The 22216-nt window shown below is 52.7% G+C and overlaps 1 protein-coding gene across 2 annotated transcripts in view; it reads right to left on the reverse strand.

Moving 5' to 3' along the window:
- Positions 1 to 366: 366 nt before the first annotated feature.
- Positions 367 to 22216, reverse strand: part of MXRA5 (matrix remodeling associated 5) — a 29797-nt gene continuing 7947 nt past the window's right edge. The window contains exons 3-8 of one of the 2 annotated variants that reach the window (XM_043570865.1): positions 21663 to 21792; positions 21044 to 21434; positions 14957 to 18569; positions 13590 to 14917; positions 6896 to 7796; positions 367 to 3400 (exon numbers count right to left, since the gene is read on the reverse strand). In XM_043570865.1, the coding sequence (XP_043426800.1) occupies positions 1492 to 3400; positions 6896 to 7796; positions 13590 to 14917; positions 14957 to 18569; positions 21044 to 21434; positions 21663 to 21792 (8272 nt within the window). In that variant the 3' untranslated portion in view covers positions 367 to 1491. Of the gene's footprint in view, positions 3401 to 6895; positions 7797 to 13589; positions 18570 to 21043; positions 21435 to 21662; positions 21793 to 22216 lie in introns of both variants that reach the window. The other variant, XM_043570864.1, reaches the window with a different exon arrangement.

The following is a 22216-nucleotide window of genomic DNA, read 5'->3' on the forward strand; positions in this document are numbered from 1 at the left end:
AGAATCTGAAGCAGGCTCCAGGCCCTGAGCTGTCAGCACAGAGCCAGATTTGGAGCTCAAACTCATGAACCAAGAGATCATGACCTCAGCCAAAGTCAGATAGATGGTCAACAGACTGAACCAACCAGGTGCCCCTGATTGTCTTGCTTTTTACTGAACCAGCACCCCCTGGGATGGAAGGGTCCCACCATACCTTCCTGTAAAATACATGCTTAGAGCCACTCAGTTTCCTTGCCTGTTAAACCCTTGCAGATAATAAAATAATTCCAATGTGCTGGATAAAGGCAGCTCTTTAAACACTGCTTTATACCCAAATTCACGTGAAATGCTCTTGCCCTGGAAAATAGGACTATTATCATTGCCTGGTTATTTGGAAAATATTATTTTATTATCAAATGTACATTATATTGACCTTAAAAATACAGTAAAGCAGTCATGGGGATAACATGTCTCCTATTTTCCATGAGCACACACCGACGGGGCGTTGCATGAGGGAGACACCTTTCCGGGCTTTTCCAGGAGGCTCTGGATTCATTGTTCAGGGACACGGCTTAGCTCTCTCCTACCCTCTCCTTCCACCTCCCCGACTTCAGCTCTTAAGATAAATCCACAAACAAGGAAATCCAATCTCCCAGCCTCCCACACTGTAGGGTTGCTGGGGAAGGTAATACAATCACGGTTACTGAATTTGCTCAAGGAGGTTTGGAGGCTATTTTTTTTTTTCAATTGTATTTCCATGCCTGCTCTCATGTATCCAAGTCTTGTAAAGACCAATAATTTATTATTTTTAATGAGACAGAAAGTGTTCCTTTCTTTCTAGCCTCATCGTCTGATTGGAAAGAAAATATAAAAAAAAGTCTTTAGGTAAGACCTTATATAAAAAGTGAGTTCCAGGGAGAAAGTGAGTCCATTATATAAAAAGTGACTCCCATATAAAATGGTAGCCATATTGTATGAAACTTGTACATTACAAAGACATCAGTCACTGTGCTTCTAAGCCCTTCTTGGGCAAGCTGGAGTTCTAAAGTGACAGGACATAAGTGAAAGATGGGGAGTCATCGTAGAACATTCTATCATGTTAAGACTGCAGCAGGTTAACTAGGGGATGCATCTTCAACAGGGTAGCAAGGCACTGGCAATCTTTATGGTTTATTTTCAGGGAGTTCTCCTTACGTCTGCTACAGACGCCCAGTAAGGCATTGGCGTGGTGTGTGCAAGTCAGCTCCTGCGAGCACACGACATCCCATAAACATGAATGAAAGTCCCTGGAGAAGCCAAACCATCCTTCTTGGGTTTGCCCTGCTTCCTTTTGCCGACAAGCGTAGGTCAAAGTCAACATGAACCTGAAACCCAGACGGGGGCTCCCATGCACCGTGACAGATCCGTTAAGAGTCCTGACCATCTGACTGAGGCGGCTTTCCTTACAAATGAGGCTTTGTTCTAACTTGCCAAGCAGTGGCTGTGTGGAGTCCACATTCTGGGGGAGGCATTTCAGTAGACGTGGATATAAGTAGTTTTCGAGTCAGTGCCTAGGATGTTTTTTGCAGTGCACTTGTAGAAACCCGCGTCTCTGTGTGTGGCCTGCTGGATGGTCAGTGAGCCCTGGGGGTGAAGGAATCTGTTCCCATAGAGACGGGCCTGCGCCCCGGCGGTCAGGTGCGACTTGTCCGGCAGGTCCCAGGTGATCTCGGCCTTGGGAATCCCCATGGCCATACAGTTTATCTTGATGGTGTTCCCGGGCCTCGTGTAGATGACGGGGGTTGGCTCACTGGTGATGCGGGGCGGGTAAGCGATCACGATAACTGGAAAGTTCATGACGGAGGGGCCATACTCCGTATCCACCTTGCACACGTAGGTTCCCCTGTCGAAGACGGAGGCGTCGCGCACCGTGAGGGTGCCATTTTCCCAGAGGGAAAAGCGCCCCCGTGTTTGGGGGCCCTCCAACAGCATGGTGTTGGGGAGCGTCCAAGAGAGGCGAGCTGACCGGCCCCCCGGAGGGGTGCAGTGCAGCTGCAAGGTCTCCCCATTGATGATGCTCACCAGATTGTGGTACTGGTTGCTGACCTCGGGTTTCAGTCCCACCTTCAGAGAGACTAGCCTCTCCGTGTAGCCGGCCGAGTTGCGGGCCACGCAGCGGTAGGCCCCCGCGTCCACGGAGGAGAGGCCACTGATGTGCAACATGCCGTCACCCTTATGGTAGAATCTGTGCAGCTGTTGGCCACTCGGGAGCTCTGTCCCGTTGGGAAGGACCCACAGCAGGGTGGGCGTCGGGGTCCCTGCGGCCGAGCAGTTGAGACTGATGGTGTGGCCAGCCATGGCTGTGATCTTCTCGCTGACCGGGTCGTGGAAGATGGGCTTCTCCACGGGGTCCAAGACCGTGAGCTGGACAATCAACCTGGCTTCCCCTCCCTCGTTGCGGCCGATGCACGCCAGCTGCACGGAGTCGCTCTTCCTGAGACTCCTGATGTCCAGCGTGCCGTTGCGATGGATGGTGATCCGGTTCCCATAGTAAGGGGCCGGCAGAACCACGCCCTCGGGAAAGGCCCACAAGACCCTCGGAGTGGGGATGCCTTCTGCCTGGCAGTCAATTAGTTTGCGACTCCCCCCGGCCGCGATCTCCCGCACCGTGGTGATGGCGTTGGGGTTCCCGTTGATGGTGGGCGACCGGACGTTGACGTGGATCCAGACCGTTTTCCGGTCCTCCCCGGCGCTGTTCCTGACCACGCAGGTGTAATTGCCGCTGTCTGAGCGCTGGGCTTTCTGGATGAGAAGAGTGCCATCCTGGTATATGTGGTACTTATCGGAGGAGGCGGGGATCAGCCTGTTGGCTGGAGAGAGCCACGTCACCCTGGGCGTGGGCTCCCCTTTGGCCTCGCACGCCACGGTGACCACGTCGCCATAGGGCACCTGAACCACGGCGTACGTCTTGTTCCGGATGGCGGCGGGCTCGGTCACCACCTTCACTCGCACCGTCATCTCATCCTTCCCAACCTGGTTTTCGGCAAAGCAGGTGTAATCCCCTTCCTCCCGCATGCCGACTTCGTTGAAGTAGAGGGTCCCGTTGTTGAAAACCACGTAGCGCTTGGTGCGGCCACCGCCGTCGTCAGACTGCATGAAGGAGTTGACCAGGCTGCCATCCGGGAGGCTCCAGGAGATCTCGGGGTTGGGAAGCCCGGTAGCCACACAGTCCACTTTCAGGTCACCCCCGTAGAAGACCTTGTGGTCATTCTCCTCCTTGTGCTCGATCTTGGCCGGTCTCATGACCACATTCACCTTGAGCACGACAAAGTCGTCGCCAACCTTATTCCGGGCAACACACAGGTAATCCCCCGCATCCTTGTCCGTGACAGACTTCACCACCAGGGTCCCGTTGGCAAACACCTTGATTCTGGTGTCAAAGCTGGCCGAGGGGGACAAAAAGGACAGGGATGTCAGTCTCCCATATGCTCTATCCTGGCTTTAGGTCACCAGAATGAAAGGAAAACATGTGGTCTGGGGAACTTTCTGGGCACACGGCCGCGGCTACAAAATGTCACGTGGTTTTTGCAGCCGGCAGGGGACTGCGTTCACAGGCGGAAATGATTGATTTGCCACAAATAAGACCTCTGACTCGGTAGAGCCTGACCTTTGGCTGGCCCGGCTGCTGATCCCAGGATGTGCAATGCAGTCAAGGACTTGTGCCCAGTTAGGCTGGGTGGGTATTCACTGCGTATTTGCAGGGAGGTCAGGGCAGAGCTAATGGTAATGATAAAAGAGGCTACAGCCATGGAGAGAATGAATCTGTTGACCCAAATAAAGAGGCAGGGTTCTTCCCGAATAAAATGCTTCGGATGTAATTTCTACTCTTGACAATTCTATATTATACTATGTCCCATTATGAGGCAAGGAGCTGCAAAGTGGCCAGTCTAGGCATTGCGTAATTGGAGGTATTCCCACAATAACAAGTGGAAAGATCTGGGAGATTCTTCCTCAAAAAGTGTCCAGATTGAAAATTTGCAATTACACATAATTTACCATGGTGGTATCAGGAGAGGAGGGGTTGAGTTTGAACCCATAAATGTATCCTAAATTTTGCATTATTCGGACAGTGTGTCTGGAACTGTGTTGTACAGTTACCAAGAAAAGAGAAGAATGGGAAAGAAGAAAAAGCAAAAGAGAAGAAAAGAAGAGAAAAGAAAAGAAGAGAAAAGAAAAGAAAAGAAGAGAAAACACAAAACCAAACAGAGTCTGCCTACGGTTGACTCAACCTGACTATTGTTAATAAAGTACAAACAACAACTAACAACAGCCAAATACACCGTTCGGTTGGCCGCAAGTGTGAATCAGGCCAATGTGAGTCAGTAGAGAGGAGGAGACAAACAGTGCCTTAAGAGTTTAGAATCCAGGGGCGCCTGGGTGGCTCAGTCGGTTAAGCGGCTGACTTCAGCCAGGTCACGATCTCGCGGTCTGTGAGTTCGAGCCCCGCGTCAGGCTCTGGGCTGATGGCTCGGAGCCTGGAGCCTGTTTCCGATTCTGTGTCTCCCTCTCTCTCTCTGCCCCTCGCCCGTTCATGCTCTGTCTCTCTCTGTCCCAAAAATAAATAAACATTGAAAAAAAAATTAAAAAAAAAAGAGTTTAGAATCCAAAACTCTGTGTAGTACCTCATGTCTGCCAGCTTTTTGAAACTTCGGAGGGGTGATTCCTAGCCTCGGTCATAACCACAATCATCTGGGCAACCCAGAAACATATACATGCCTCTGCATCACAGGGGATCGGGAGTCAAGAAAAGCTGTGATATCTGTATTTTTAAATAGTCCCAATGTGTATGCCAGCCAAAGAGCCTGCTCTTTGATAAAACTCACATGGGTTGTTTAATTACACTCTACTAAGAATGTAATTAGTCAGAGTTTCATAATAATGAAGATGCCAAGACAGCGATTTGTGATTTATAGGGGCATACTAGCAGAGTGGCTCATATTCGTCCTGGGACCACATTCTTTAACTGCACGTTCATTCAGTACATCTGCTCAGCTGGGAGATAGTCCAGGGAAAACTGGGCGCATGGTATTCTGGAAGGAGAGTGCAAGGTTCACCAGGCACCACCCCGCCATCTAAAGTTCACATTCAGGCTTCGAGAAAGCGTGTTCGCCCTTTCCCTGCATTGGAAAGAAACTGGAGAGGCCAGGCACAGCTGCGCCGAGGCCCTGGGTGCTGGCTTCCCTCCTCACGTGCTGCGGTGGGACCCACGTCCGCATGCATTCCTGCCTGAGCTGCTGGGCTGTGGATGCTGAGGATGCGCCGTGAGCCAGGGTTTCTACACCACGGCACCACTGATGTTTCCTTGATTTCATTTTGGCAACCATTGTCTCTTTGCTCTGTATCTTGAGATGCTTCCTGAAGAGACATTGGCTCTTCTGGATGTAGCCCACGGTTTCTCAGACTCAGCACGGCTGACATCTGGGAGGGGTGGCTTTCTGGGGTGGGGTGTCCTGAGCACTGTAGGGTGTTGAGCCGTGTCCCTGGTCTCCACCCACCCGAGGCCACTAGCAGCCTCCCCTCTAGTGTGACAACCAAATATGTCCCCAGGCATTTATGGGTGTTCCCTGGGGGAATAATCTGTCTAGCTGAAAACCACAACAGATAGCTCGTGGATGGATGGATGGATGGATAGATAGATAGATAGATAGATACATAGATGATAGACAGATAGATATAGATGATAGATAGATAAATAGATACATACATACATACATACATACATAGCTGATGGATAGATGGATGGATGGATGGATGGATAGATAGATCAATGATAGATAGATAAATACATACATACATAAGTGATGGATAGATGGATGGATGGATGGATGGATGGATAGATCAATGATAGACAGACAGATAGATAGATAGATAAATACATACATAGCTGATGGATAGATGGATGGATAGATGGATAGATAGACCAATAATAGATAGATAAGTGGACAGATGGATGGATGGATAGACAGATAGATACATGGATATAGATGATAGATAGATACATATATAAGTGATGAATAGATGGATGAATGGATGGATACATCATTGATAGATGATAGATAGATAGATAGACACATAGATGATAGAAGAATGGTCTTTCATGCTAGGTTAGTGTCTCAGCCTGGGCACTACTGAGACCCGTGGCTGGATGACTGCCTGGAATGGGGTGTCCTGGGCAGTGTAGGGTGATTACCAGCGGCGTCGTCACTTCCTGATTCCTGTCAATCAAAAAGTCTGTCAATATTGCCAAATGTTCTCTGGGGCCAAAGCCGCATACCGGGGAGAACCAGTGGTCTAGGTACATCTGGGAACTTAAGGCACTGGATGAGACCGTGACTCTCTTTGCGGCCAAAAGAAATGTTTGGAATACTCCAACATGGTGCCCTATTCATGTCTTTAACTTCTTCTGTGTTCATGGCCTTTCTCTTCCGCTAAGGCCACTTTCTCGTAAGACCTGAAGCTTCTCGTGTGTGTGTTGGGTCGAAATCGTACAACCTGGGGGACTACAGGCAATATTATCCCTGTAAATACAGTCCATATATAATCATTAAAACAGAAGTTATTAGTTCGGTTTTTTTTCCCTTGGGAGGGAGGAACAGGAAAGGAGAAGGAGAAAGGCAGATGTTTCTTCCACATCCCACTTTCCAAAGACAAAAACTCACCGTGCAAAGAAAGAAATGCCCGCTCCCTGCGCGGAGCACACGCAGGGAGCCGGGTGCGAGCATCTTTGTCCCGACACGGAGTCACTCCCCTCCCCATCTGACCCCAAGGAGAGGGCTCCCGCGATGGCTCCAGGGCGGATGCAGGAGGGGACCCCAGCGCCCAGAGGGGAGGCAGGCCCCGGAGCGGAGCGCAGCGGGAGGCAGGAGCGAGCACGTACCTGAACAGCGAGTCCATCATGCGCTTGGACGGCAGGCGCCAGAGGATGCGAGGCCAGGGGTCCCCGGACGCGCTGCAGTCCAGGCGGAGGGTCGCGCCGTAGCGCACGTCGGTGCTCTGCGGGGAAGTCCCGGTGATGCGCGCGTTGGCCGCCGCGCGCTGCACCGTCAGCTGCACGACCCTGCGCGCAGAGCCCACCACGTTGGCGGCCACGCACTCGTAGCGGCCGCTGTCCTTGGGCGCCAGGTTGCGGATGTAGAGCGTGCCGTTGGGGAAGACGAACAGGTTCCCGTTGATGAACTGCGAGGGCCGGATCTGGGTCCCGTCCCACAGCACCCAGCGCACGCTGGGCAGGGGCGCGGCCTTGGCCGTGCAGTGGATGTGGATGCTGAGCCCCGGGGGCAGCGAGATGTTCTCCAGCTTCTCCTGGTGGATGACGGGTGGCAGGGCCGCCACGTGCAGCCGGATGGCCAGGCTGTCCGCGCCCGCCGCGTTGCTGGCCACGCACTTGTAGACGCCTCTGTCCGAGAAAGAGGCCTCTTTGATGGACAGGGTCCTGTTTTCGTGCAGCGTGACCCTGCCCTCCACGGGGGACACGGTCTGCCACACCCTCCTGTCCGGGAAAATCCAGGAGATTTGGGGCACCGGGGTTCCCTTGGCCAGACACTCCATGGCAATGGTGTCTCCCAGGTACACGGTGACGTCCTGGTAGTGGGAGGCTAGGATTTGGGGCTGCTGCACGGTGACAGACAGCAGGACCACCATCCTGTCCGCCCCGTGTAGGTTCTTGGCCGTGCACATGTACTGGCCACGGTCCTGCACCTGTACCTTCCGGATGACAAAGGTGCCGTTCTGCAAGACCTCGAAACGCTGGAGCCTGGTGTTGGGGGTCATCAGGGCACCTGGGAGTCAAAACAGGTACAATCAGGTTCCAGGCAAACACACCCTGTCCGCACAAGCCAGGGAGGACGATTCCTCGTAAAGGAGCTGAATCAAGCCTTCTCTTCAGGTCCAGAACCGCAGGAGCGAAGACCAGCCCCCAGCTCCACCACGGAGACGACAGAACGTTCAGGGTCACCATTTCTGGCTCGTATACCGACCCCAGAATCGAGGGATATGCCACCTTCCGGCGAAGCGCAGCCAGCATGGGTTTGGAGGGCTTTCTGGAAGCTTCTATGAGATCCACCCCCCCACACCCCACCCCTGGCATGGGGGGATTTCCTTGTCACTTCTGCTAATAGAGACACAGGTGCGGAGGCTGACCCCCCCCCCCCCCCCCCCCCCCGTGTGTGGTGAGGGTCCCGAGTCCAACGTGAGCGACACTGAGCTGGTCCCTCTGTGCCATGTCTGACGGACTTGGCCGCTAACTCCTGCTTCCACACGGAGTCGAGAGCCCTCCCCGCACTGCAGTCTGGGGGCGTGCTTCTCTCTCTCCTCACCCTCTCCTCCCCATGGTTTTTAAAAATATTTTTTAATGTTGATTTATTTTTTGAGAGAGAGACAGAGTGCGAGCGGGGGAGGGGCAGAGAGAGAGGGAGACACAGAATCCGAAGCGGGGTCCAGACTCCGAGGTGTCAGCACAGAGCCCGACGCGGGGCTCGAACCCACGAACCGTGAGATCATGACCTGAGCTGAAATCAGGAGTCGGACAGACGCTTAACTGCCCGAACTACCTACCCAGGTGCCCCAACCAAATGGTAAAATCTCTACGAGGATGTTTGTAAACTTTAAATTTTGCTTTCTTTTTCTTTCTTTCTCTTTCCTTTCCTTCCTTCCTTCCTTCCTTTCCTTCCTTCCTCTCTTTCTTTCTTTCTTTCTTTCTTTCCCTTCCTTCCTTCCTTCCTTCCTTCCTTCCTCCCTCTTTCTCTTTCTTTCTTTTTTCCTTCCTTCCTTCCTCTTTCTTTCTTTCTTTCTTTCTTTCTTTCTTTTCCTTCCTTCCTTCTTTCCTTCCTCTCTTTCTTTCTTTCTTCTCTTTAACATTTATTTATTTTTGACACAGAGTGACAGAGCACAAGCAGGGGAGGGGCAGAGAGAGGGAGACACAGAACGTGAAGCAGGCTCCGGGCTCTGAGCTGTCACCACGCTCAGGATGTGTTAGCAACTAGGCTTTTCTGATGCTTTCACATCTGGGTTTTGCTGACCCTGGAGGGACCCCAGGCCCCTCCCAGAACTAGCCGGTCCCAGAGTTAGCAAGCAATTCACCTTTTAAATGCAAACTAATAGGGGCGCTTGGGTGACTGAGTCCCTCAAGTGACGGAATGTTGATTTCAGCTCAGGTCACGACCTCAGGGTTCATCAGTTTGAGCCCAGCCTCAGGCTCTGTGCCTGGAGCCCGCTTTGGATTCCGTGTCTCCCTCTCTCTCTGCCCCTCCCCCGCTCACACGCGCGCGCGCGCTCTCTCTCTCTGCCTGTCTGAAAAATAAAATAAATATTTAAAAAAAAGAAGTATGCATTACAAGTAGATCACCACTCTCAAAAATAAATAAATAAACAGTAAATAAATAAATGCAGGGATGCCTGGGTGGCTCAGTCGGTTAAACGTCCGACTTTGGCTCAGGTCATGATCTCACGGTTCATGGGTTTGAGCCCCGCGTCTGGCTCTGTGCTGACAGCTCAGAGCCTGGAGCCTGCTTCGGATTCAGTGTCTCCCTCTCTCTCTCTGCCCCTCCCTCGCTTGCTTTCTCCCTCTCTCTCTCTCTCTGTCTCAAAAATAAACATTAAAAAATTACAAATAAAAATAAACCACCCAATCCAGAGCCCATACCCCGACCCCCTTGTGTATGGGGCTCTCCCGTTCCCAGGCCACCGATCACCTGCTGGAAGCTTCCCAGGGCGGGACCACACATTTGGGAAGCCCCTAGACCCCAGAGCCCAATGGTGAGATTCAAGCCAGCCAACCCTAAGCCTCCTTGCACAGACTACAGTAAAGGCTCCCGTCCATGTTTCCCTGGCCCCTTCTGCCTGCTGACGGACCCTGGCCCCTCCCTGCGTGGTCCCCTCTTATTGCAAAACACACTGTCTTCAACGGCTGTCCTTCCCGGAGGTCGTGGCCTCACGATTTCTGAAGAATACCAAATCCCATGGATACAAAACGAAAAGTCCTGGCGAGCCCTGAGTTCTGGCATTCTCCTCGTCTCCCACACAGCTGGGCTCCTGGATCCCACCTGCACCCACGGCTCCCTGTGTGCATGTATGTCTAGTGAGGGGGGCCCGGTCCAGGGGGTGATCTGCTCTCACGTGAGGCACGAAGATTCTACGGGTTAATACAAATACGTTTTGCCGGGAGAGAAACACAGGCACGATGCTTTCGGGATGAAAAGCCCTCTACTTCGAGCAACATCCCTCCTTAGATCATTATGCAAACATATGACATCAATGTTGAGCGGATCAAAGAGGTCCTTAATTCCCCTGTGCGCGGAGCCTCTGCTGAACTTCAGAAGGTTTCCAAAACGCTGGTGAGATAAACCTAAGCGAGGAATGAATAGCTCCCTCCAGTGCCATTGCCATCAGCATAAATCATTCTTGTATCATCAAAATGGAGAGAGGAAGAAAACAACCCCTCTGATCAGCATCCAGGCCTGAAGGACACAGCCGCGTTGAGAGAGAGAGACAGGGAAGGGGAAGTGATGGGCCGTTCGTGGTGTCTCGTCAGGTGTTCCTTTCCTCCGTCACCTGGAAACTGTTTTGCCGTCCAGATGAAGTGGATGCTCATCCTTACAAGGCCGAGAGCTCTTTGGGCATCCCAGCATTCCCAGTGTGCACCCTTGTGGTGGGCTGAATTGTGTCCCTCCCCAACTTGTACGTTGAAGAAAAATCCCTAGGATCTCAGGACAGGACTGTCTGGCGATGGGGTCTCTCAAGCGATAATTATGGCAACATGAGGTCGTTGGGGTGCACTGTACTCGGGGAGGGCGTGTGTCCGAACAGGGAGAGAGGATGATGAGGACACAGGCCCACAAAGAGGGACGACCACGTGAGGACACAGGGAGAAGACGGGGTCTTCAAGCCAAGCAGACAGGACAGAGGAGGAACCAGCCTCAGCCCCGACTGGATCTCAGACCCCCAGCCTCGGCCCTGCCTGGATGTCAGCCTCCTGGACTCCACCCTGCCTGGATCTCAGACTCTTGGACGCAGCCCAGCTTGGATCTCAGACTCCCAGCCTCAGCCCTGCCTGGATCTCAGACCGCCCAGCCTCGCCCCTGCCTGGATCTCAGAGCCCCAGCCTCAGCCCTGCCTGGACTTCAGCCTCCCAGCCTCAGCCCTGTGTGGACCTCAAGCCCCCAGCCTCAGCCCTGCCTGGGTCTCAGACCCCTAGCCTCAGCCTTGCCTGGATCTCAGAGCCCCAGCCTCAGCTCTGCCTGCATCACAGATCCCCAGCCTCAGCCCTGCCTGGATATCAGCCTCCTGGACTCCACCCTGCGTGGATCTCAGACTCTTGGCCTCAGCCCAGCCTGGATCGCAGACTCCCAGCCTCAGCCCAGCCTGGATATCAGACCCCCGGCCTCAGCCCTGCCTGGGTCTCAGACCCCCAGCCTCAGCCCGGCCTGGATCTCAGGCCCCCAGCCTCAGCCCGGCCTGGATCTCAGACCCCCAGCCTCAGCCCGGCATGGATCTCAGACCCCCAGCCTCAGCCCTACCTGGATCTCAGATGCCCAGCCTCAGTTCTGCCTGGATCTCAGACCCCCAGCCTCAGCTCAGCTTGGATCTCAGACCCTCAGCCTCAGCCCTGCCTGGGTCTCAGACCCCAGCTTCAGCCTGCCTGGATTTCAGACTCCCAGCCTCAACCCTGCCTGGATCTCAGACCCCCAGCCTCAGCCCTGCCTGGACCTCAGACTCCCAGCCTCAGCCCTGCTTGGACCTAGACCCCCACCCTCAGCCCTACCCAGACCTCAGACCCCCAAGCTCAGCTCCTCCTGGACCTCAGACCCCCAGCCTCTAGCCCTGCCTGGAACTCAGCCTCCAAGCCTCGGCTCTGCCTGGATCTCAGAGCCCCAGCCTCAGCCCTGCCTGGATCTCAGACTCCCAGCCTCAGCCTGCCTGGAACTCAGCCTCCCAGCCTCAGCCCTGCCTGGATCTCAGAATCCCAGCCTCAGCCTGCCTGGATTTCAGACACCCATCCTCAACCCTGCCTGGATCTCAGACCCCCAGCCTCAGCTCTGCTTGGATCTCAGACTCCCAGCCTCAGCCCTGCCTAGACCTCAGACTCCCAGCCTCAGCCCTCCCTGGACCCCAGACTCCCATCCTCGGCCCTGCCTGGATCACAGAGTCCCAGCCTTGGCCCTGCCTGGATCTCAGACCCCCAGCCTCGGCCCTGCCTGGACTTCAGCCTCCCAGCCTCAGCCCTGCCTGGATTTCAGACCTCCAGCCTCAGCCCTGCCTGGAAATCAGACCCCCCAACCTCAGCCCTGCCTGGACCACAGGCTCGCAGCCTCGGTGCCGCCTGGATCTCAGACCCCCAGCCTCAGCCCTGCCTGGACGTCAGAGTCCCAGCCTCTAGCCCTGCCTGGACCTCAGCCTCCCAGCCTCAGGCTGCCTAGGTCTCAGACTCCCAGCCTCGGCCCTGCCTGGACCTCAGACTCCCAGCCTCAGCCCTGCTTGGGCCTCAGACCCCCAGCCTCAGCCCTGCCTGGACCTCAAACTCCCAGCCTCCACCCTGCCTGGATCTTAGACTCTCAGCCTCAGCACTGCGTGGATCTCAGACTTCCAGCCTCAGCCCCACATGGATCTCAGCCTCCAAGCCTCAGCCCTGCCTGGATCTCAGACCCCCAGCCTCAGCCCTGCTTGGATCTCAGACCCCCAGCCTCAGTCCTGTCTGAACCTCAGACCCCCAGCCTCAGCCCTGCCTGGATCTCAGACCCCCAGCCTCAGTCCTGTCTGAACCTCAGACCCTCAGCCTCAGCCCTGCCTGGATTTCAGACCCCTAGCTTCAGCCCTGCCTGGATCTCAGACTCACAGCCTCAGCCCTGCCTGGACCTCAGACCCCCAGCCTCAGCCCTGCCTTGATCTCAGATCCTCAGCTTCAGCCTTGCCAGGATTTGAAACTCCCAGGCTCATCCCTGCCTGTATCTCAGAGCCCCTGCCTCAGCCCTGCCTGGATCTCAGATCCCCAGCCTCAGCCTTGCCTGGATCTCAGTCTCCCAGCCTCCCGGACGTGGAGAGAATAAATGTCTGTCTCTAAGGCATCCTGCATGTGGTCCGCTGTTAATGGCAACCCAAACAAATGAATAGAACCCAATGTGTAGGTACCAGTCAAAGGAATGCCTCATGCATCCCAGACAGGCAGTGCTTACACCTGCCGGCCAATGGAAGGGCAGGGGAGTCTGCTCACTCCTATCCTCACCCTCACGGCACCCCACAAGTGGTGGAGGACTTGTGTGCTGAGTCTCTCAGGGAAACGGCAAGTGGCTCCTTTCCGAAATGTCCCTGAGCCTCGGTCATCCCTTATCCAAAGAACCTACTACATGTTTCCATGGCCCCACTAAAATCTCATATACGTTAGAGCCCGAGTAGGGGTTCTGGTTCCTTACTTCCGTTCCCTCTAAAGGAGTATCCTTGTATCTAGGTTCTCAGAGGTCCCCTCCTGTCCCAACCATCTGCCGTTTGCCCAGAGTCTGCAGTTTCGACGAGGGTCACATGCCCAAGTAACCCCTTCCTACACAAGCCCCAGTTAAAACGCAGACACTTGAACGCCTTACCTGTGGAAACCTTTGTCCAGGTAATGAAAGGTGTGGGTTTCCCCGTTGCCTCACATGGGAACATAGCATCTGTCTCCGCGGTGACAGACACAGTCTGAGGGGATTTGGTGATAATTTGGGGCTTTTCCCCATGCGTCCAGAATTTGGATGCGGGTGGTCCTCCAGCAGAGAACAGCTTGGAGCTGGTCTGATGGAAGCTTCTGGAAGGCTGGCCAGAAGATACCACGTTGGGGACAGAGCTCCGGGTGGAGTAGACCACAGGGATGTTCTGTGCATTTGTTGAGGGCGGCCCCGTGGCCCGGGGAGGGTGCAATAATGGAGGTGCGGGGGGACCAAAGTCCATGTGGATGATGCTCTGGGAATGTATCCTATTGTAGGGACCTGGGTTGACTTTTTTCTCTCTTACGCTGGGGGCAGGGGATGTAGGCGTCTGGGGCTTGAGAGTAACTCCCAACTGTGGGAAAGAGAGAGTCCTGTTGAAAAAGAAAGGGAATCTTCCATTGGGATAATGGGGTACGCTTGAGCTTGGAAGCTTGCCACCAGGTTCTCTTAGATCCGGGATGTTGTTATTCCCAAACACTTTGGGGTTGACACTGAACCGGTCCATTCCTTGGTCAGTGAACTTACTAGGAAGGCGAGGTTTGGGCTTCTGCGCTGAAACCATGGGACTTGTCGTACTTGGTAATCTTGGAGTCGTAAAGTGCTTATTTTCTGGCAAAGCCCTTGAAGGGTACGCCGTTATTTCTGGTTTGTTGGTCAAGTGACGAGGGGGCTGGAGAGTTACAAAGTACCTAAAGGAGCCTTCTGTGGCCACATGTGGTGGCCTCACCGTTCCCCTCGGTGGGATCGGTTTGGCAGGAACTCTGGCTGGCTGGTGGAAAAGTTGCACTCTCCCAGCCTTACCGTCGGGGCCACGTGGAAGACTGTTTTGGGTCTTGCCATCAAATGCTTCCTTTCCCAACTCTTGCTTTGGAGTTAAGTTAAATTTATTCTGGTTGGAAGAAGGGGTGGATAAATCATGTGGCCTCAATACATGCTGAGTTCCCCCGTTATTCACCGGGGCTGCTTTGGTTTCTGGGATCCCCACGTAATTCAAGAAAACGTTTTCCTTGGAATCTGTTAACGGTGGTGTGCTTGAAGAAAGAGAGGTGGGCTCCGTGAAGGTCTGTGCCAAGGACACAAGAGTGGTGGCCAGGAATGGGGATGCAGTCCCCTCCGCTGGGGCAGGAGTCGAGGCAGGATTCCAAGGTGTGATTGCAGCTGGAGTGGTTTCATGATGATCATGAGCACCAGTGGTGGTTTCTGCCTCAGTTGAAGATGGCTCTACTTTTGTGCTCAAGAGAGGGGTTGAGACAACTGCTTCTTCTGGTTGAAACAGTGTAGATGCTGCGACTGATGGAGGGAACTCGGAAGGAAAACCCATATCCTCCGACCGTTTAAGAAAGGGTGAGTTTGTAAGGGTTTCCACAGAGCTGGTAACAGGTATGTCTGTCTGTGGCTTCCCAGGCCGGGCTGTCCCTGGGAGATTCCAGTGTGAGGTTCCAGGAAAGCTAGACGGAGCAGATTCCTCCTGAAAGTCTCCCACAGTGGAGACCTCAGAGCCAGAAGGTGACGCAGCATTACTCGAGGGGTCATCAGGGACTGGGCTGTCCGTTTTATGCTCACTGATGTTTGTGACACCATAATTCGTCATTTCCTTTCCATCCGATATAGGTGTATAGGTGACTGGAATGGTCTCCTGGAGTTTATTGGATGACAAGTGTCTTTTTGCGGTGGTTGTCATAGAATCTTCCATGGTAGTCCTCTCACGTGGGTCCCCAGTTGTCAGAGAAATGGTGGTAGATAAGAGTGGAGTTTCTGGACTGGGGACAATGACATTTTTATGCTTGTTTTCTGGGGAAGGGCTGGGTGCCGAGGCAGACGTGGGAAAGCTCGCTGTAGAAATGGAATGCCAATGTTTATTTGGCCTCTTCCCGTGTTTCCTTCTTGGGGTTCCTTTGGGTACTGGTTCTGCCTGCTTCTCCATTTGCACCTGCTTGGGGACCCCAACTGTGCGGCCAATCCAAGATGTCGGCACCGGTGAACTCTCCACGTGCTCTGGAACCTTCGCCTCAGGTACTTGAGTAGGTGAAGTAGAAAAAGTCTCCGTCGGGGCAAAAGTCGTGGGCGGGGTTTGTTTATGCCTGTGTCGGAATCTGTGGGCGCGTAATCTTTTCCTCCCGTTGGGTCTCTTTCGAGAAGGGTGAGTGGCCGGCCCCCAGGCCGAAGTGGCCTTTTTGGTTGGCATCGCTGCTGTTACCGTGGTGGGGTCCTTGTCAAAGAGAGCACCCAGTGTGGTGTCGCTGGGATGTTCTGAGGGAGTGATGCCATTCATCACTCCGGGGGCAGAGTCCAGCAGAGGGGTAGATTTGACTTGCTTTCCCATACTCTTAGGATCTCTGGAGTTTGTGGGGTCTCTCTCGGGAATATCTCCTTCCTGCGGTGTCTGAGAATTCTCCTCTGTGCCCTTTTCAATCAGCGGGTTACCCTGAGTGCTTGAAGGACCTTTCACAAGCTGGCTGTTGTCTGTTTGTCTCCGTGGATGTCCTTGTCGTTGGACAGCTGACTCCCCTAATGGGACACTATCTAATGGCTCAGATGTCCTGGAGTCATCAACCCACACGATGGGGGTTGGCGTAAAGTGATCGAAAGTCAATTCTTTCCTGTTCTCTTCATCTGGCTGTGAGTCAGCCTCCACATCTGGGTAAACGTAGGACACAGTCTCAGACTCAGCCAAGGCGATGGCACCCAGTGGAGACTCATACCCATTTGACGTAGGCTCTGGCACAGACCCAACATCTCCTGCAGGCCAGCTCTCTGTGCCTGTGTTTTCATTGGTGGGCTCTTCGTAGACCGTGTGCAGGGTCTGGAGAGTAGGAGAAGATTCATAAGGGATGGATATCAGTACATTGGCGGTAGCCCACTTTGGGTCAACTTGAGTGGGAGTTGTATCCTCAGTCTTAGAAAAGTCATGGTCAATAAATTCTTCCAGATGCGTGCTTGTCATTTTGGGTTCAGCGAGAATCACTCCATCGTGTCCACTGTCCGGTCCCATCCTGGTTGAGGACACAGTGCTGGAAACCTGATCGTCCTCACCAAATGGAGATGCGTCTGCCGAGGTTTCTTCAGCACTGGTTGTGGTCCGTGCAGGACCCTCCTCCCCTACCGAGGGGGGAGGGACGGCAGGCAGAAGGGGCGTCACCTCCGGACCCACGGATGGGGGAGTGGTGGTTTTAGTGACTCGGGGTATTTCGGTTCCCTTAGGGAGATTTTTCCCACGTACTCTGGCTAAAATGTCTGCCCAGTGCTCTGGATTAATCTGTTTGTTTGCCATATTTATCCTTCGTCTGGACTCAAACACTCTGCGACCTTCTGCGATGTTCGTCTCTGGTTCTTTTTCAGAATTCTTCCAGGGTTTGAGTTTTCTTCGCCCTTTCTTGGTTTTCTTACCTCCAGCGACGGCATCGTCCTTTGTTTTGAGGAGCTCCTCTTGGTCCTTTGCATGTAGGAATCTCCTTGAAGTGCTCTCTCCATCTCCTACGCCTGAACCACCTTCGTCCTCTACGACATCTCCTGGCACTCTGGAAAGAGTCTTCCCAGCTGGGTGTCTGCCTTTTTTGGATGACCGGCCAGATCCTTTCCTACTCACGGTGACCCCCACAGTAAAATGATCTGCCCCTTGCCGGTTGACAGCCACACATCTGTAGTAACCGCCATCACTGACTTGGACCTTTGGGATGGAAAGAGTTCCATTTGCCAACACGGATGCATGTGACGTGTTAGCCAGATTGTTTATTATCCTTTTGTTTGGAAGGATCCAACTGAGCTGGGCTTCGGGTACGGCCAGCGCACTGCAAGGCAGCATCACAGGCTCCCCTACGTTCTTTGGAATTGTCAGTGTATGTCCGTCGGGAGGCTGAGTGGCAGGTGGTTGCACAAAGACCCTGTATACCATCTGGTCCATTTCATCCCTCACCTGGGCGATGCACTGGTACAAACCCGAGTCTGACTGCTCTGTTGATCTGATCCTCAGCCAGCCGCTGGTGACGATGGAGAACTTGCCATGCTGGTCCTCCATGGGTGCTTTCAGCACGGAGCCATCCGGGAGCACCCAGGAGATGGATGGACTCTCAGAAGCCTTCACGTTACAGCTTAGCTGGCACGGATCCCCTTCCAAGACAATCTGGGCTGTGTGCACTGCTTGGCTGGGTTCGATCATGACCCAGCTTCTGCTCCGAGACTGCCTGGCCTCTTTGGCGGGCATTGTTAATGAATAGTGGGAATGATAGGAGAGCAGCACCTTTTTGGCCGTACTCTGACGTCGGTTGAGTTGGATATCTATGGACGGCTGCATGACCCATTCTGGTTCTGCAAGAACGTGGGCTCTGACACCCGTGTAGTAAAGGGCATCGTCATCGGCGTCTTGCCTGTACTGGTAGCTGACCTTGGGGTCTTTGCCGAGCATGAGCTCTCGGTTTAGCCTCACAGGGACCTCACTGTAATACGCGATCAGTTTCCACAGCTTCTCATAGTTTTCCCGAGTCATGGGACACTCAAAGTCCAAAGCAACCGTTGCATTTATATCAATCTCTTGGGGATCTGTCTGGTTCAGGTGGATTTTGTACACGTCCGTTGGCTTCTTGATGTCACAGACCAAGTTCACTGTGTTCCCGTGCTCGTCGGTCATATTCAAAGAGATGTTCCATGGGGGGAATTGGAACCTCTCCAAGGACAGCTGGCCGTCACCGTCTTCTTCTTGTTCCTGGTCTTCCTCGCTGTTCCTGGTCATGTTCTGTCTCAGAGGGGACTCTATGGAAGGCTTGAGACAAGTAATGTCCTTCAACTTGTGAATCTCTTGCTTGTACAATCTTCGGGGACTGGAGCACGTGGCACATAGCTGACCCCCTTCATAGGCTTTGTCCTTTTTGCACTTCAGAGTCCCTAAAAGGAATCAACAAGCGTGCGGTAAGTCAGGGAACCCAAGAGCAGCATGCCTTGCACATGGCAGAGGATGAAGGCTTTCGGTGTACCTTTATCTCCTCAGTGCATGTGCATAATGATTCAACACTCACCCACTTCTGTGACTTCACCAATGACTTGAAATCCATTTAGCACAGAATGTGGTACGGAACCACGGTGTTCGAACTCCCTGACAAGGAGTAATGAATGCTTTTTTTCCAAAAGTATTTCCAAGTTATTTGTTTAAAAAAGTGACTCCGTTCACACACCCGATACAACTTACCTTCTCTGAAGGTCCAGGGGAATCTACATAAACAAATGCAACCAACCCATGAAAAGAGTTCGAGGTGAAAGACCCCACTTTTGCCATGAATCACATCGTATCTGTCTTTCATGATTTTTTTGTTGCCATAATTTTTCTTCTTTTTTAATGTTAATTTATTTTGAGAGAGAGTGAGTGGGAGAAGGGCAGAGAGACACACACAGAGAGAGAGAGAGAGAGAGAGAATCCGAAGCAGGCTCCATGCTGTCAGTGCAGAGCCTGACTCGGGGCTCAATATCGCAAGCCACGAGATCATGACTTGAGCTGAAATCAAGAGTCAGACACTTAACCAACTGAGTCATCCAGGGGCCCTGGTAATTTTGCATTTCAGGCCATGTTTATGTTTTGGATTCACATTCTACTCTTGTGTTCCTGGATACCAAGTGTTCCAGAATGTTGTCTGTATCTGCCTCTTTCACTGCCTTCACCCTTCTCTGCCCATGGACTCATTCATGATGAGTGTTCCAGGACTTGGCCTAGGTGGCCTCACCTACATGTATGGTTTTCGTTACCATCCATTTTCCAATGACGGCTGCCATACGTGCTTCTCCAGTCAACACACATCGTACAAACTCCACACCGGTTTTCTAGTTGACGTGCCTATTTCCAAGTCCCAGAGTCTCGCCCAGGTGACATTTATGAGACCGAACTGTCTTGATATCTGCGCACTTCTTTCCATCCCCGCTGGGAATAAACCAGTCAAAGGGCTATCGTATGACTCAGAGCACGATAAACCTCCTAACTGGTTTCACGAGATCTGGTTCTGCCTCTCTGAATGCAGTTTTCCATGTAACTTTCAGAGTAAACACCTCAACATGCAGATATAATTGTGTCACTCCATCACCCAACACGCACAGATACAAATATATAGATACAGTGCATGCAGACACATAGAGACACATATGCACACACAAAAGATACACAGACACACATGTAAACACATGCACACACCAAATATCCAGACATACGTGTATGTGCATGCACACATAACACACACACACATGTATCTCCAGAATGGCCAAGATGGCCGTCTGTGCAGGAAAATATCATATTTTCACTTCCCTGATCCAGTGTTTTGCTGGTAAAGGTCTACCCAAACTGATTTTCAACACCCCGCCCCATACCCAGTGGGGTTTGGGGACTATCTCCCAGCAATGAAATATGAATGGAGGTGACGTGTGTCTTTTCTAGTTAAGAGTATTAAGAAGCAAGGGGCACCTGGGTGGCTCCATTTGTTGAGCGTCCGACTTCGGCCCAGGTCATGATCACGCGGTTCGTGGGTTTGAGCCTCGCGCCGGGGTCTGTGCTGACGGCTCGGAGCCTGGAGCCTGCTTTCAGTTCTGTGTCTCCTTCTCTCTCTGCCCCTCCCCCGCTCATCCTCTCTTTCTTCCTCCCCCTCCCCCCCCATCAAAATAAATAAACTTAAAAAAATCTACTTTCTTGCAACTTCTGCACAGCCCTCCTGTTTTTTGTTCTCTGGATCAGTGCAGAACATCCCTGTCACCCATTCTCAAGAGAGACGTGTCACAGCCACTGCCAGCCTTCCCTTTTCCAAGCATCTTCGAACACCTCCTCATATAACAGGGATGCAGAGAAAGTCCCACAGGTCGCCGTAACCCAGGGCTGCATGGAACACTCCAGATATTCAGTTTAGGACAACCATAGTCAACCATATAAAACTGAATGATCGGGGCGCCTGGGTGGCACAGTCGGTTAAGCGTCCGACTTCAGCCAGGTCACAGTCTCGCGGTCCGTGAGTTCGAGCCCCGCGCCGGGCTCTGGGCTGATGGCTCGGAGCCTGGAGCCTGTTTCCAATTCTGTGTCTCCCTCTCTCTCTGCCCCTCCCCTGTTCATGCTCTGTCTCTCTCTGTCCCAAAAATAAATAAACGTTGAAAAAAAAACCTGAATGATCATTGCCTCACAATTCCCTGAAGGAGACAGCCGTGAGAATTATGGAACCGAGGTGCTTCAGCATCTACGCTGTAACCCTTTACACGGGAAGCTTCCTGCCATGCTGATTCGGTGATGTTCTCTTCACAAGACCAAGCCATGGCACAACGCTGGACGACATAACCTCTCCAGAAGGGTGGGCACCGTGCAGGTGGGAGCCACGTTCGACGTGCTCTCCTCTTACCTTTGGATCTGGCGTCCCATTCCAGAAACCCCTTCATCTTGCAATCACACGACCACGGATTCCCATGCAGGTAAAGATTCTCCAGCAGAGGCATGTTCTGAAGCATCCCCGTGGGGAGAGTCGTAATCATGTTGTCCGCTAGGTAGAGGTGTCTGATGGTGGAGAGTCTGAAATAATCCAGAAACGTGAACGTGGAGAACGTGCCAGGGTGTAGCTGCTGCAACTTGTTTCCTTCTAAGTGGAGCAGCCTTAGGGAGGTTAGGCCATTGAAAGCTTGTGGGTGGATGAATTCGATCTTGTTGTGGTCAATGTGCACCCTCGTCAAGCTCCACAGCCCCTGCAGGGTCTGAGCCGTGATCACTCGCAGCTTATTGTAGCTGAACTTGAAAACCTACAAAGGCAGGGGCGGAGTGGAAAAGCCTGTTTATAATAGACAAAGCCACAAGCAGGGACAGAAACCAGAACAAAGGGCAGAGAGGTAATGACATTAAGCTGGTTTTTAACGGAAAGAAAAAATCGGCAATTTTATTAATCGTTGGGGAGCAGTATGTCGTTTCCCCTTACTCATTAACGGTCGTAGAAGCTGCAATTCCTGATGCTCGTAAAAGCCCGGGTTTACCTGGAGAGAGCTGAGGTCTCTTAAAGCCCCGTCGGGGATGCTGGGGATGTCGTTGCCATGAATCATAAGCAGCTCCAACTTGCTCAGTCCCGCAAATGAGGTTTCTGACAAAGCCTGTATACTATTAAATCTAAAAAAAAAAAAAAAAAGAAGAAGAAGAAGAGTTGGAATAAGAAACAGTGAATACTGAAGCCCCATCTGGGAAAGATTCAGCAGTCTGCCCGGGAACCATTTACCCAATGTTGAGTCTGAGGTGTACTGGTGCCATTTCCTGCTTTGTATCCTTGTCCGTTTCTAGGGTCAAAAGGAAAATGACCTACTCTTACTGGCCTTCACTCGGTTCAGGAATATTCGCTGGATATTTTGACTAAGAATGTGCTAATGCAGCTAGAGGTGATTTCAGGGACACAAGTAGGATTTAGAGTCTAAAGGAAGCTGGTCCAATGGCCCCTTGTTGGAAACGTCCAATGGAAAGTGTCCATAATGATGGATGACACATGGGTCATTGAATGCAAAGAATGAGCATCGATGCCAAGGAACAGGCAGCTTGGGAA

This window comes from Prionailurus bengalensis, chromosome X, assembly GCF_016509475.1.
Source record: "Prionailurus bengalensis isolate Pbe53 chromosome X, Fcat_Pben_1.1_paternal_pri, whole genome shotgun sequence".
Taxonomy (NCBI): domain Eukaryota; kingdom Metazoa; phylum Chordata; class Mammalia; order Carnivora; family Felidae; genus Prionailurus; species Prionailurus bengalensis.